Here is a 12,262-nt window from a genome sequence, read left to right as displayed (position 1 = left end):
CTCTTCGTTTCGTCTCTGCGTGAGGTACTGTGAACGGCACATGTCGACATCTGCATCCAGGGTTATGTATGCGTCTTCACATACCTGTGCATACGCATTGACGCAAATGTATAGTGCTCGAGCCAACGGAACCGCTGGTAATTTCGGTTGACTTGTCAGTGTTTTGCAAAAGCGTCTCGAACGCTCTCTAACTACTAATTGATGTCCCAGATGGCGTCGGTATCGGCATCGGCGTCCAAACCCGTCCAAGAGGACGCATATGCGTCAACCCTCGAAAACCGAGATGAAGACGAGGCTCTTGAGTTCATAGTCTACAGCTGCAGACAGGTCACTGTCTACAAAATTCCGCCCAGAACACCCCAAGGTCACCGGTGCGTTACGAAGATCACCCCCCCCTACATCGTGCTCCTCTCTTCACGCACCCGTCCGGCGTGCTGTCACTGCCCACAATTTCTTCCGGTCTCTCGCCTGTTTTCTCTCTCGTACTTTCTTCGTGTCTTACGGATCCTCTGCGCCTTTTCTGCTACTTCCCCCCCGGAGACCTCGCTCGCGGGCATTTATGCGAAGAAGGATCTCAGATTACCCGATTATCTTTCTTATATTAATGCGTGGTGTTCAGCTGCTTCTCTTTTATTCTGAAGCACAGATCGACTGCGCACCCGCTGGCTAAGGCAGTTACGCTGTTTCCATTCCTTGCCGTTCCACCCTTTACCATTGTCGCTCTTCCGTTAGTTTGGTGTCATTTACAGTCCTTTGTGTTGCCCGCCCGTGCGCGCCACACGCAGATCTCTCGCGGCCTTTTTGCACCCTGCGCGTTTTCTCCACAACCCCGTGTCCACCTCCCGTTTCACGCGTACCTTCTTTCACCGTCGAAAAAGCCCTGCTTTTCCATGCTGCTTTAGAACAGCCCGCCACATATCACCTGGAACGGCAGCAAGGTCTGTCATCGTCCTATTCGTGTCTCACGGAAAACGCGGAACACAGGAAAACCACGGCGCAGAGCATGCACGCAGGCGGCCGGATCCAATGCCCACCCAGGACGGCGTGAAAGTTCGCTCTGTTCTCGCATTCTCTTGTGTCTCCACAGAGCAGAGAACTGGAAAGACGTGCTGTGGACGGGAAAGCTCCAAGTTGCCAGCAAGGGACGCAAGTGCTCGATACGCTTGGTCGATAGACAAACCGGTGAGCTTCTGCTCCTGCCTGGGAGACAACCTTGTGGTCCTTCTCTGCTATTTTGACCCGGCTCACGTCTTACTCGTCTGCAGCTCAAAGCGTCCGTAGATCTGCATACATTTGTGCATCTCTGCACGTCCACAGGCGTGTATACATTTATATATATATATATATATATATATATATATATATGTCTACCGGAATCTGGGCACTAAAAGTATTAATGTATGCACAGATGTGTACATGCGCTGATGTGCTTAGGAAACCTCTTTGCGGCCTGTCCGTTGCCGGAGAAGCACGAGGAAGCAGTTGAACGCGGTAGGTGGCCTAAGACTGTCAAGGCGTCGTTTCGGTAGCTGTGTAGGCTCCGCTCGTGGAGTGTTCACTCGCCTCCGCGAAGGCAGATTAAGCCGCGCAGAGGTGGGAGTTGCTTGCAGTCGGTTGTCGCGCGGTGGCTCTTTTCTGGCTCTTGGCGGCAGCCGTGAGTCCGCGACAGCGCGTCGGCAGACGCACAATGCCTCTTTGGACAGTGCAGGTTACACGGGTCCTGAAACCAGCGTTCTCTGCGTACGAAGACGAGACGCGCATGCGACTGCCTTAATGGCCCCAGAGGAGCCGAGAGGAGCCCTTGAAAGATGTGTTGTTCGCTCTTTCTCGTCCGTTTAAATGCCCGTAGGAAACTTCTCTCTTCCGCGAAAGGTTTCCCCAACAGTGCGTGCCAGAGAAGAGGAGAGGGGGGGGGGGGAAGTCTCCTTGCGTAGCGCATTCCTGGAAGAGAAAGGCTTCCTGTACTTTCTCCTGCCCATCTTTGCGGGTGGCCTTGGGACAGGAGGCCGGCTGCTAAGTGAAGTGCATGAAGTTTACACTGCGAGCCCGCGTCGAATTCATATCCTTCAATTTTGCGCTGCCTTTCGCGTTGCCCAGCTGTGGACAGTTCGCGGTATTTCGTCGTACGCCTCGACAACGGAAAAGGTGAGGGGAAGACGACGCATGTCGTCATTGTGAGCTTGTTTCAAAGTGCCGGGGGCATACGGAGAGATGGACGGCCGGGGCCAGGGTAGGGATCCCTTTAAAATTGGACTTCTCGCCTTGAGATGAGTGATTTTGTTCTCATCATCGCTCTGACTGGGTCTGTATGGGAAGCGCCCCGTCGCGGCGTAGGTGCAAAGCAGACACACGGAGAGGTTTGGACATGTACACAGATATCCATGGGCTCGCTGATACATTAACTAAGGGACAGAGATTGCACGTATGTGGGAATACAGTTGCAACTGACTGTGGAGGCGAATGCGTAAATAGGCTGACAGGCAGGCAGCAGTTCCCTGCACTTACAGGCAGCTCGAGACAAGTGGCGCCTAAACAGGACTGCACATGTAGCAAGAGAAACAGCACGCGCTCTTAAAGAGAAGTAGGAATTACTGATCCGCCTATGTTTCAGTCGAAGCTCCGCTGACTACGGTGCTCTCAACACTGAACGCCTACGCTGGGCTCCTAGTCTCCCCGGGCGCAGGAGAAGAAAAAGACAGGCCGGCTGGCGGCGACCGTTTTGCAGCCTCCGCCGGCTGTGCTTCACCCCTCCGAGCCTCTGTTTCTGTTTAACCCTGCGGCACGAGGTCACATCTGAGAGCAAATATAGTTGATTCGCGATTCGTTCAGACAGGCAAAAAGGAGCAAGCACGCGCGAATGGCTTCCAACCACTAGGCACTCTCGCACTCCGTTTCACTCGTGTCAGAAGCATCAAGTTCGAGAGTCTGTTCTGAGGCGGTGTCGACAGCCATGAGGCAAAGAAGAGGAACTTCTTTCGAGGGTGCTGTTCACTGGGTCCGGGCTGGGTGGAGGTTCTGTCACCTGAGGTCGCCTCTTCGTTCCGGTCTCTGCTGTGGCAGGTCGGCGCGCTTACGTCGGTGTCAGCTTCGCGGACCGTAACGACGCCTTCGACTTCACATGCGCCTTGAACGACGAAGAGAGGTAATGCGGACGCTCGCAACAGGCTGCGAAGCATCGTTGACATCGATTTCACGACTCAGATGCGTCCGTCCGAACCGCTGAGATTCATAGAAAGTAAAATCAACGCGCTAAACAAAGGGTGCGGCCTGGAGGGCGAAACGGACAGCACCCATAAAATGCCTAAAGGCGTGAAAACGGGACGCCTCAGTTGCAAACCTCTAGTCTGACGCCCTATTGGGAAGCGTCGCTGCTCTGACGCGTAGATCGTCGCACAACCTCTATATACGTTAGTATGGCATACTCTGGTCTCGCGATGTGCATTAACGCAAAGGGATTTAGGAATGGGTCATTCGGTTCGAGGTATCCAGTTCAGGATCGCGGTCTGTCACGACCGGTTGACTTTTCGGGCCCTGTGTCTCAACAGCCTGTTGAGTGTTTTTGTTCGACATTCGTTTAAACGGACCGCCGATGGGGGTCTGCGAACTTGACTGGCGGTCAGCTGGACTCTCCACGAATAGCCCTTGGGTACCCTCCACGGCTTTCGCTGGTGTACCTGTAAAAGGAAGGGACGCGAGGGAGGGGGGGGGGATAGTTTCCCGTTAACGTTCTGCCTGCGCTTTCTGGTTTGTGTCGATGCTCTGAGGCGCCAGAGAAGCGATTTGCTGGTAAAAAAGCAACAGATCCATGTCTCCCTGGGGAGGTTTTTTCTGTGGCGTGTTCGTTTACGGGGCGCCTTCTGGAGATTCGAGCTTTGAGTCGAGTAGAGACCGCCAGTTTGTGGCAACGTCTCTCCACGAGTTCTGTGTCGGTAGCGGAAGACACTCCGATTCTTCGTCTCAAAGGGTGAGGCGACCGTCTGAACGTCACAACGGTTTTTGACGTTCGCCTGCCGCGCGCCCGACCCTGTGTCGTGTTTCCGCAGACGACGACAGTTCGCAAGGACCGATCCAGCAGACGCTGAAGCGGCCAGCAGGACTGCTCCCAGCGGCGTCGAACGGGACTTTCGACTGGCAGAAGGTAGTTTCTGGTTGAGATGAAGCACGCAACAGAAAGCCCCCACGTGTCCGTTGCTGTGCAATTGTTAGCCTGTCGTTTTGCGGAAGCAAACGGAGAGAAAACACGCTTCGTTTTCTTCCGAGCGACACAGGTCACGGAACTGCGAGCGGTCAGTGAACCCGCGCCGTAGATGGAAACGGTGTCGGGAATGTCTCAGGCGGCGCGTTGCGGTTGTTTTCTGCATCCTTGCTTACCGTCTAGGCGAAAAGATTCACGTCAACATTCCCGGCATCACGTGCAAATCCAGGTATGCGTTTCCGCAGGCGACGGTTTCTTCCCACAGAAAAACTCGCTTGTGCCTGTCCTGCACAGACTCGCCCCTGGGGATGCTTCTACTGCGGCACCGCCATGCTGCGCGTGGTTGGTTTTGGCTCGCACCCATCCGAGAATGCTTCCTGTAATGTGGACGCTCAGTTAAAGCGGTGCTGTGGCCGAGTCGTCTCGGCGGAGCTCACAGCCTCCACACATGTGCCGGCTCTGCGACACGAGAAAGCTGCTTAATGGAATAGGGAAAGCTTTGTGGTCAGAGAGTTCAGAACACGCACACGGCCAACTCTTCTCAGGGCAGGAGCGGAGTTGCTGCGTTGTCCTCGTGTATCCCCCTGTCTCACTTTTCGTAGTTTTCCTTCCACGTGTTGTACTTTTGTTGCGTTAACCTTTCAGAGCCAAGTCCCTCCAGGCATATGCAGAAACGACGAGTGCAGAAAGCCAAACAGCCAGTCCCTTCTCTGGGCTCCTGCCTCCACCCCCCGAAAACACGAGCCGAGGTGAGGGACTTTACAGTCGCCTTTGCGAGGCACTCTCTCCTCACAGAGCGGAAAACTAAGGGACGCCCAAGTTTGGTGCTTGGAGGCACGCAAGGCAGGCGCGTCACTTTGCTTCGCGTACCCAGGCCGGACTCTAGAGCGCCTGTCTTCATAACTGCATGGAGCGGGGTAGGAGTGAAGGGAGAAATTCAGGAAATGCATTTCACGCCGAGTGCAGACTGTCTGACGTCTATCAGTGTGCCGTCGACGCGCAGAAGGAAGAAACTGAGAGAAACCGGATCGTCTCTGCTTCCACAGGGCCGCGCGTTCGAGCTTGCTGTGTGCTTTTTTGTCTGAGATGCAGAAGGACAGGAGCCGGCAGGATATCGACTGGAAGGCTCAGGCGTAAGACAGGATCGTATTCGAGGAGAAACATTGGTGCAGCGCCGTGCGTAGTGAAGTGTCAGCGAAGGATGTGCATGTCTCGATGTCCGTTTATTCCTGGCCCGCATTTAGGCATTCCAGTTTTTCACTCAACACGCGTTGCACACGATAAATGTGAGGAGAATCACACACATTCACACGCATACGTGTACCGTCAGGTACGCATGAATATCCAGTTGAGTGTATGCGACAACGTTAAACGACCAGAGCCAGACACTCAAAACCCAGAAACATCATGCATGGAAAGTTGTATGGATAGCATATGTAACCGCACTGCCTTTGTTACGATCCTTGTTTACATTCCACCACTGAACACTCCTATTGAGACACTGTCTGGCTTTTTCAAAGTAGGCCGGCGACCTCAAAACGTTTTCCGCTCTAGTCGATTCAGCGTCCACAGCCGCAAGTGCGACTGGCAGTCTGCCTCCCCCAGAAGAATAAGTCAAAAACAGAAGCGAAAGGAAACATGGGAGGGAGCGCTGACTTTGCGGGAGCTGTGGTGCACACAGGCAGGCGTGACTGTGTCGGTTGTCTTGGCTGCTTCAGATCTCGAGCGATTCGTTTTCCTTCGAGTTCACAGATTTCCAGCGCGGCGAGTGAACACGCAAAATGAGGTTGCTCCTACGTGCTGTCAGCCGTCAACGCGTTTCACGCGATGTGTTTTGAGCGTACACATGCATCTCTCTGCATGTGAAAATATAGATGTATGTGCATGCGAACACGCACTTACGTATATAGTGTTATATGTGATCAGCGTTATATAAACAGCTTACCGTCTCGGGGCAAAACGTGAATTTCACGAGGGGATTTTTCAAATGTGTGCAGCCAAAAAGGCATGCTTCACAAAAATGCACACTGACACCGCATATCTACACATATGTGCGTTTCAAATTCGACGTTCACCTTTATACCTCGAACGGTCGTCTTTCGTTGGAATTCAAACTGCTTTCGGTCGCGTCTTCACGTGTACTTCTGTTCTTTTGCATGCTGGACGCACACGCCAAATATAACACAAGGCGCCTGCTCAAGAGGATTGCACTTGCGGGCCATCAGAGGGGCAAAACCCCGTGTCACTTGTCCGTTTTGCAGCGTTCGCTGGCAGCGAACCTTGTAGTACAGTTCGATATGAGCGGACAGCACACATTTGCTGTTCTAGCTGTTACCTAGCTGCCTCCCTCTGCGGCTTACAAACAGCATGGCGGCGGGCTGTCGAGAGCTGTTTGGAAACACGGATTCTCCCCACTCACGGAATCCGAACATTTGCTTTCCGTACTACTAAGTCTCCTTCGTTACTGGAGTTGTTGCCAAGCACAACCGCGCTCTTCAGAGCCAAAAAGGAACTCCTGTGTTCCTGGCAAACAGGACCGGCGGCTGCCCCTCTCCTCGGTAGTCACAACTGTTGTGTCTGCCCGGGAGAGCGACGTGATCTCGGGTGGAAAGACAGCAGCATTGGTTGTTAAAGACACAATCCGAGATTCTGCTGGTCTGTCTTTTAGACGAGCGTGGCAACTAGAATGGTACTTATTATTTGCAAGCACTTGTTCTTTGAGGCTACGTAGACACCATTCGAGTTTACGCCTACTCCAAAGGGCAATACCCGCAACAACGGCTAATACAGCAAGCCCCAGTTTCGCCGGACGCTGCTTCTCCCTTGCGGAGTGTAGATGGCCTGCTTGCTTGTGGTAGAGATGAATCCACGTAGGCTCGCACTGCAGTGACTCTGTGCATTGCAGACACATGTTCGACATACAGTACCCTCGTAAACGTTTGGCCACAGGAGTGCCGACCCAAAGTGGTCGACAGCACAACGGCGCTTTCCGAGTGGAAACCCAGTCGTTTCTAATACCGTGTTCACCGTAGTGGGATACTGGAACCGTGCTGATTTGCACTAGAAAGGAATGTCATCTAGGAAATGGTCTCCTGAATACTGATGTGGGTGGCTGCTATGGATTTCGTGTACATTACTCTCCGCTCTTTCGCCGCAATAAGGGTGGCTTTGAAAGCGGACTACATCACTGCTGACAGTAAGTCGGCAAACTTGTGCCTGAGGTTTTGAGGAGACTTGACTCCTCATCGGCATATTGGGTCTATAATCAGGGAGCGCCATCAGCGCCGTAACCGGCGCGGCAGCAAAAGTCGGTGGTGGTCACACCCTGCTCAGTTTGAGCCATTCGCTTTTGTACACTTGGATTATTTTATCTCCTCCCTTTGAGTTCCACTACTGTCACTTCCCGTCATGATGCTGCTCTGATGTGCCATATCTTGACTCACAGCGCGGTTTGTGTGGCACAGTAGGCAAAATCCGTGGCTGTTGTTTGCCTCGCAGCCACGGACACTACATTTGCATGCATGCACGGTTGCAAAAACAATCGAGTTTTCCCGTGGTTGCCGTATAGGTCAATTGATTTTATCCTTGCCGTTTTGTCTAGAAACCCGGCGTCAGAGAAACGTTTCCTCTGCGTGCTGGACCTCTATCCATTTTAATTGTTTTGCTGGCTCCACTGGAAACGTGGTGGACAGGGGCATGCATTGTATCTAGACCTCGTCCAGTCGATGCGGGCTGGGACATCTCAGGGACGCCAATATATCCAGCCCTTTTCACCAACAGACTTTGACTCAGAGGTTCCACTCGGTTGATTCTGCTCCTGTGTGCCCGGAGACTAGACAGGGCGTCCACTGGCATCATTCTACAGGGGCAGCACGACTGTCAAGTCTGTCCATCGCTTCTGGGTATTTCTGCTCCGAGAAGCACAGATATCGTTTCATTCAGCCTGTTGAAAGAGCCTGGGGCGCTGGTGTATCTCCACGAGAGAGGTCACTCGATCGTGGTGGCGACCACAATTTGTTTTCGACATTCACGAGAGGGTGTGTGAAAACACTGTTTCGTTTCGCTGGTGGTGTAATCATTTGTTACTGTCGTGTTCACAAACGTTTTCTTTCTCACGTAATCGACATGAAGGAAACGAGAGAAAACAGGGCCGACCAAACTTGTAACTGGGAGGAGGGAGAAGGCCTTCCAGCGCTGTCGTGCCGCGTCAGGTATGTGACGTCAGCAGAGGATCCAGCGGTGTGCATGTATCGAATGAAGGGTGTTCGCGACAACTATGTTTTCTCTCAATTAAAAGCTCAAATGTTGGCGAAGAATGCCTGGTATGTGCCTGCATGCTCCTCGACAGTCGTGCGCCGCGCTCTCTCAAGTCCGTTTTATCCTGTTAAGTCTGTTCTCTTGACGCCGGTCCTGCTCCGTGAAATGGCAAACAAGATTGAGACGGCCATTCATCGACGGCGTAAGCTGCTGAAAGCATACGAGGCACTCCGACATGGTAGGCGCACAGTGCAAGAGGAAACGCAGGAGCAGGAGGTGCACAATTCTGTGTGCCGAAAGGCTGATTCTTTGAAGCATTTTGGAGAGGGTGGATGTCCAAATCTTTCCGTAGATGAAGTTGATGACGACGAAGTGGAAGTTCTTCTCGTAACGGAAAGTCTTTTCAGCGAAATTCTCGGTATGCCAGTAAACCACCGGCAGTGCTGCGCAGCGCTGATAGATGTGCGCATGCCGACAGTTGATGATTTCGGGTGTGTCGGAGCCCCTCCCCACGAACTCTCTGATTCCCTCGGAGAGCCGACCGCGTCGGCTGAGACCGGGGCACCTCTCCGTCTTACTTCCTCTTCACGAATATCACGGACAGTTGGACGAGAAGATAGTAGTATTCCTGTATCTTCTGATGCCCTCTTTCCCATGCTCGTTCTGGATGACGTGCAGAACTCAGACAACATTGGCACACTTATGCGGACAGCCTTCTCGTTGGGTGTTAGGTCTGTTCTTTTATCTCCCGTGTCGTATGCGGCGGTGAACGCACGATCCGCCAGAGTATCGATGGGATCCATGTTCCATTTGAGGTTACTAAAATGTGATCCAATCTTGGCAGACAGTGCTTTGTGCTCACTGGGCGGCGGTTTCGCTTGGAGTCGCCATTCTGGATTAGATCTGTCAGCGTATCACTCCGCTCCACGATCGCCGCTGCCGATGGCGCTGACCAAGCTGAGGCGTGTGTCGCCGTCGTGCGTTGTCATCGGCACGAGCCCTGTAGGTGACCCTACAATCTTGCACCACCCAAAAAAGTGGATTCGGAACCGACGCCAAACAGCTGGGGTACCGGGCAGCAGCACTTCACTGCAGACTCGCCAGGGTCAACTCGGTAGCGACGGAAACCGTGGGAACTCAGGTGCTGTCGAGTGCCACAGCAGTGCACTACACTCCGAGCGGATCCCTGAAGCGACGGAGTGTCGGGATGGTAACTGCGCGGCTGGCGATGCAACGGCGACAGGTTTTAAGAAGAATGTGGTCGAGGAGGACGAGGAAATATGTTTGGCGGTAGTGGTGGGAAATGAACAGAAAGGTAGTTCACGGGAGGTTCTTGACGCGTGTGATGGCATAGCAGCCATAGCTCAGGTGAAAGGTGATTCGTTGAGTGTGTCAACGGCGGCAGCGGTCGTTCTTTATACGCTACAGCAGGAGACTTTGATAAAGCTGCGAGAGCAAGTTCCCTTTGTACCTGATGAGGACCTAATTCCTGATGATTCTTTCTGACAGTCCGCAGGGGGATGCACAGCGAATTCGAGAAGATGCATGCTGTCGCTTGATATGCCTCCTGCGTCTTTGCCAGCTTTCGTCCAGACCTCTGCGAAAGATGGTTCTAACATTTCGCGTCTGTTCATGGCTCAATAGAAGCATACAGAGTCCGGAATGAGATACCACCGAGCTAGAGGTGCATAGCTAGTTTGGCCGTGACTGTGACAACGCCGCAGAGTGTCTTGCCGTCCTTTGTGACGCCACGTTTTCTTGCTTCGTGGTGTGGTCATATGTTTGCGGTATAACCTTGTTTCAAGGTTGTTGGCCTGCGTACCGCCCCTTTTTTTTGGTGTCACAAAGTGGAAGGAAAAGACTTGCTTTGTGGGACCGGTGTGCCAGTGGAGTGTCACGCCATAATTTTTCCCTGCCAAAAGATTCGTTTTGTCTCCATGGAGCAACGTATATTTCCATGAACCCGCGCTAGTGTTCACACGGGTTCAATAATCACTTATCCAGTCCCTCCCCATTGCGGATGCCGCGTGACAGGAAGCGATGTGGACAATGCCATGTTCCCCATGAGGTTTCGCATCACCCAGAGAACGTGGGCGGCACGACTTGTGTCTTCATGTAAATCTTGTTGGTCATCCCACCCAAAGGTCGGCATCTTCTAATTATGAACCCGTGTATAGATGGTGTTCAAAGCTTGTAGTATGAATGAGAGTCGGAGCTCTGGATGAGATTGTGTCGCTGTTGAAGTCGCCTCCTCAGTAGCAGCAAACCCGCAGGTCGTATCACGACCAGAGTTCGCGACGACAATTTGCCAGCTACACCTCTCACGTACGTGCGCGTGGTTCAGTATGTAGCTACAGAGCACAAAATCCTTTGCGTTCCCGCAGTACGAAATTTTTGCCCGTTAGCGCAGAAAGACTACCATTGACAGGCAAACCGTTTGGTTGGAGAGGTGGCCTCGTGCTGTGTGCGCGCCGAACCATCCACGGCGGATGTTTTTGCCACGGACAAAATCTCTAGCTCCGCACGTTATTTGGAGAGCGAAACCTCATCTCCTTGCTGGTGAGGCTGGTTGAGATCGTACGAGCTGCCCTGGTACAGAGTCGGTTTCCTTTAAAAGACATATTCTATCCGTCGCAGCTCATCGTGCGCGTGGAGGCTGGTCTTCAGTCTCGGTAAATATACCCTGACAACGAAACACGCAAGTTCAACACCCGACACAGCCTGTCTGGCGGGACCCAGTTACAAATCGCACAGATTCTAACTGTACGGCGATCAGTTCATACTTCATTTATCCGTCTCAATCGAGGTCGCCTTACGTGGCGCCTGATGCAAGTCTTCCATTGGCTATGGGGCAAACGGCAGTTGCCGTTTCTCAGGTCGCCCAGTTTTCGCGTGCGAGCACATTAGGAGCGTCCAGGCTGTGACCGCAGCTCTGCTGACGTTCCCGCAAGCGTAAAACATAGCCATCCACAAAATATCCAATTCCCACTGACTCTCGAGCCTCTCTTTATTTTTTGGTACACTGTGTGGGGCGTAGCGCACAAGCAGTCAGGGCTGCTTCTTCCCTGAGAAAGCTTTGTGTCCAGCGTGCGGAGGAGACAAGATGGAAATACACACCTACATACTGAGATTGGTTCGTCCACCGGAACAGTTGGAGTTGCCATCGGGAAAGGCTGCGCGTTTCACAGCCGGCCTGAAGCAACATGGCCACTACCTCAAAAACTTATTTTATCTCAGGCCGCCCGCCTGTGTCCAACTCCTGCAGCCAGCTGTCTCTCGAACCGTAATGACGGGGAAGTCGGCACGCAGGACTGATGAGGTTACTTTTCGCGGCTTGCAACGGCTGTGTTTCTGTGCTTGTCATTGCAAAAGGCGTAGTTCTGCTTTCGACGAAAAAACTGTCCAAACGTGGGCAAGCTTGTTTGAAGCACCCTAAACACACAATATTTATTACCATTCCTCTCCCCTTTCCCCCAACTACCACAACTGCACGAGACTACATACCTCATCTGGAAGCAATATTACTGCAACTCGAGTGATACAGACCCTCGGGTGTTTCTCTGGGCTGACTTGTGTGCTAAAGAGGCGCAGGTTCACAATTTCCGCTGCAGAATTCTGGGGAAAGGGATGAGCGACCAACAGACACACATTCGAGCGCGACACTGCCGCGTCGAGAGACATGCCAGTTAAGCTCATTCAGACCGTCCATTTTCTGTTAAGGAGAATTAGCCTGGAGGCGCCTGGCACTGGGATCATGAACAGCCAGGCTCTCTATTTTGTGTACGCCTACTAGCTGTATTTGCTTCACTG

At 52.8% G+C, this 12,262-nt stretch overlaps 2 protein-coding genes across 2 annotated transcripts; both read left to right on the top strand.

Annotated features, from left to right (window-relative positions):
* Positions 1-210: 210 nt before the first annotated feature.
* On the top strand, positions 211-5,967 carry NCLIV_024590 (hypothetical protein; the record flags this gene model as incomplete). The annotated part of the gene is made up of 8 exons (XM_003882654.1): positions 211-371; positions 1,088-1,182; positions 1,435-1,491; positions 2,098-2,145; positions 3,061-3,142; positions 4,841-4,944; positions 5,288-5,328; positions 5,914-5,967. The coding sequence occupies 8 exons, from the start codon at positions 211-213 to the stop codon at positions 5,965-5,967; spliced, it is 642 nt and encodes a 213-aa protein (XP_003882703.1).
* A 2,353-nt stretch (positions 5,968-8,320) lies between these two features.
* On the top strand, positions 8,321-9,958 carry NCLIV_024580 (putative rRNA methylase; the record flags this gene model as incomplete). The annotated part of the gene is made up of 1 exon (XM_003882653.1): positions 8,321-9,958. The coding sequence occupies one exon, from the start codon at positions 8,321-8,323 to the stop codon at positions 9,956-9,958; it is 1,638 nt and encodes a 545-aa protein (XP_003882702.1).
* Between the last annotated feature and the right edge of the window lie 2,304 nt (positions 9,959-12,262).

Source organism: Neospora caninum, chromosome VIIb (assembly GCF_000208865.1).
Source record: "Neospora caninum Liverpool complete genome, chromosome VIIb".
Classification (NCBI taxonomy): domain Eukaryota; phylum Apicomplexa; class Conoidasida; order Eucoccidiorida; family Sarcocystidae; genus Neospora; species Neospora caninum.
Note: the sequence above shows the minus strand (reverse complement) of the source record. Positions and strands in the feature narration are given on the sequence as shown.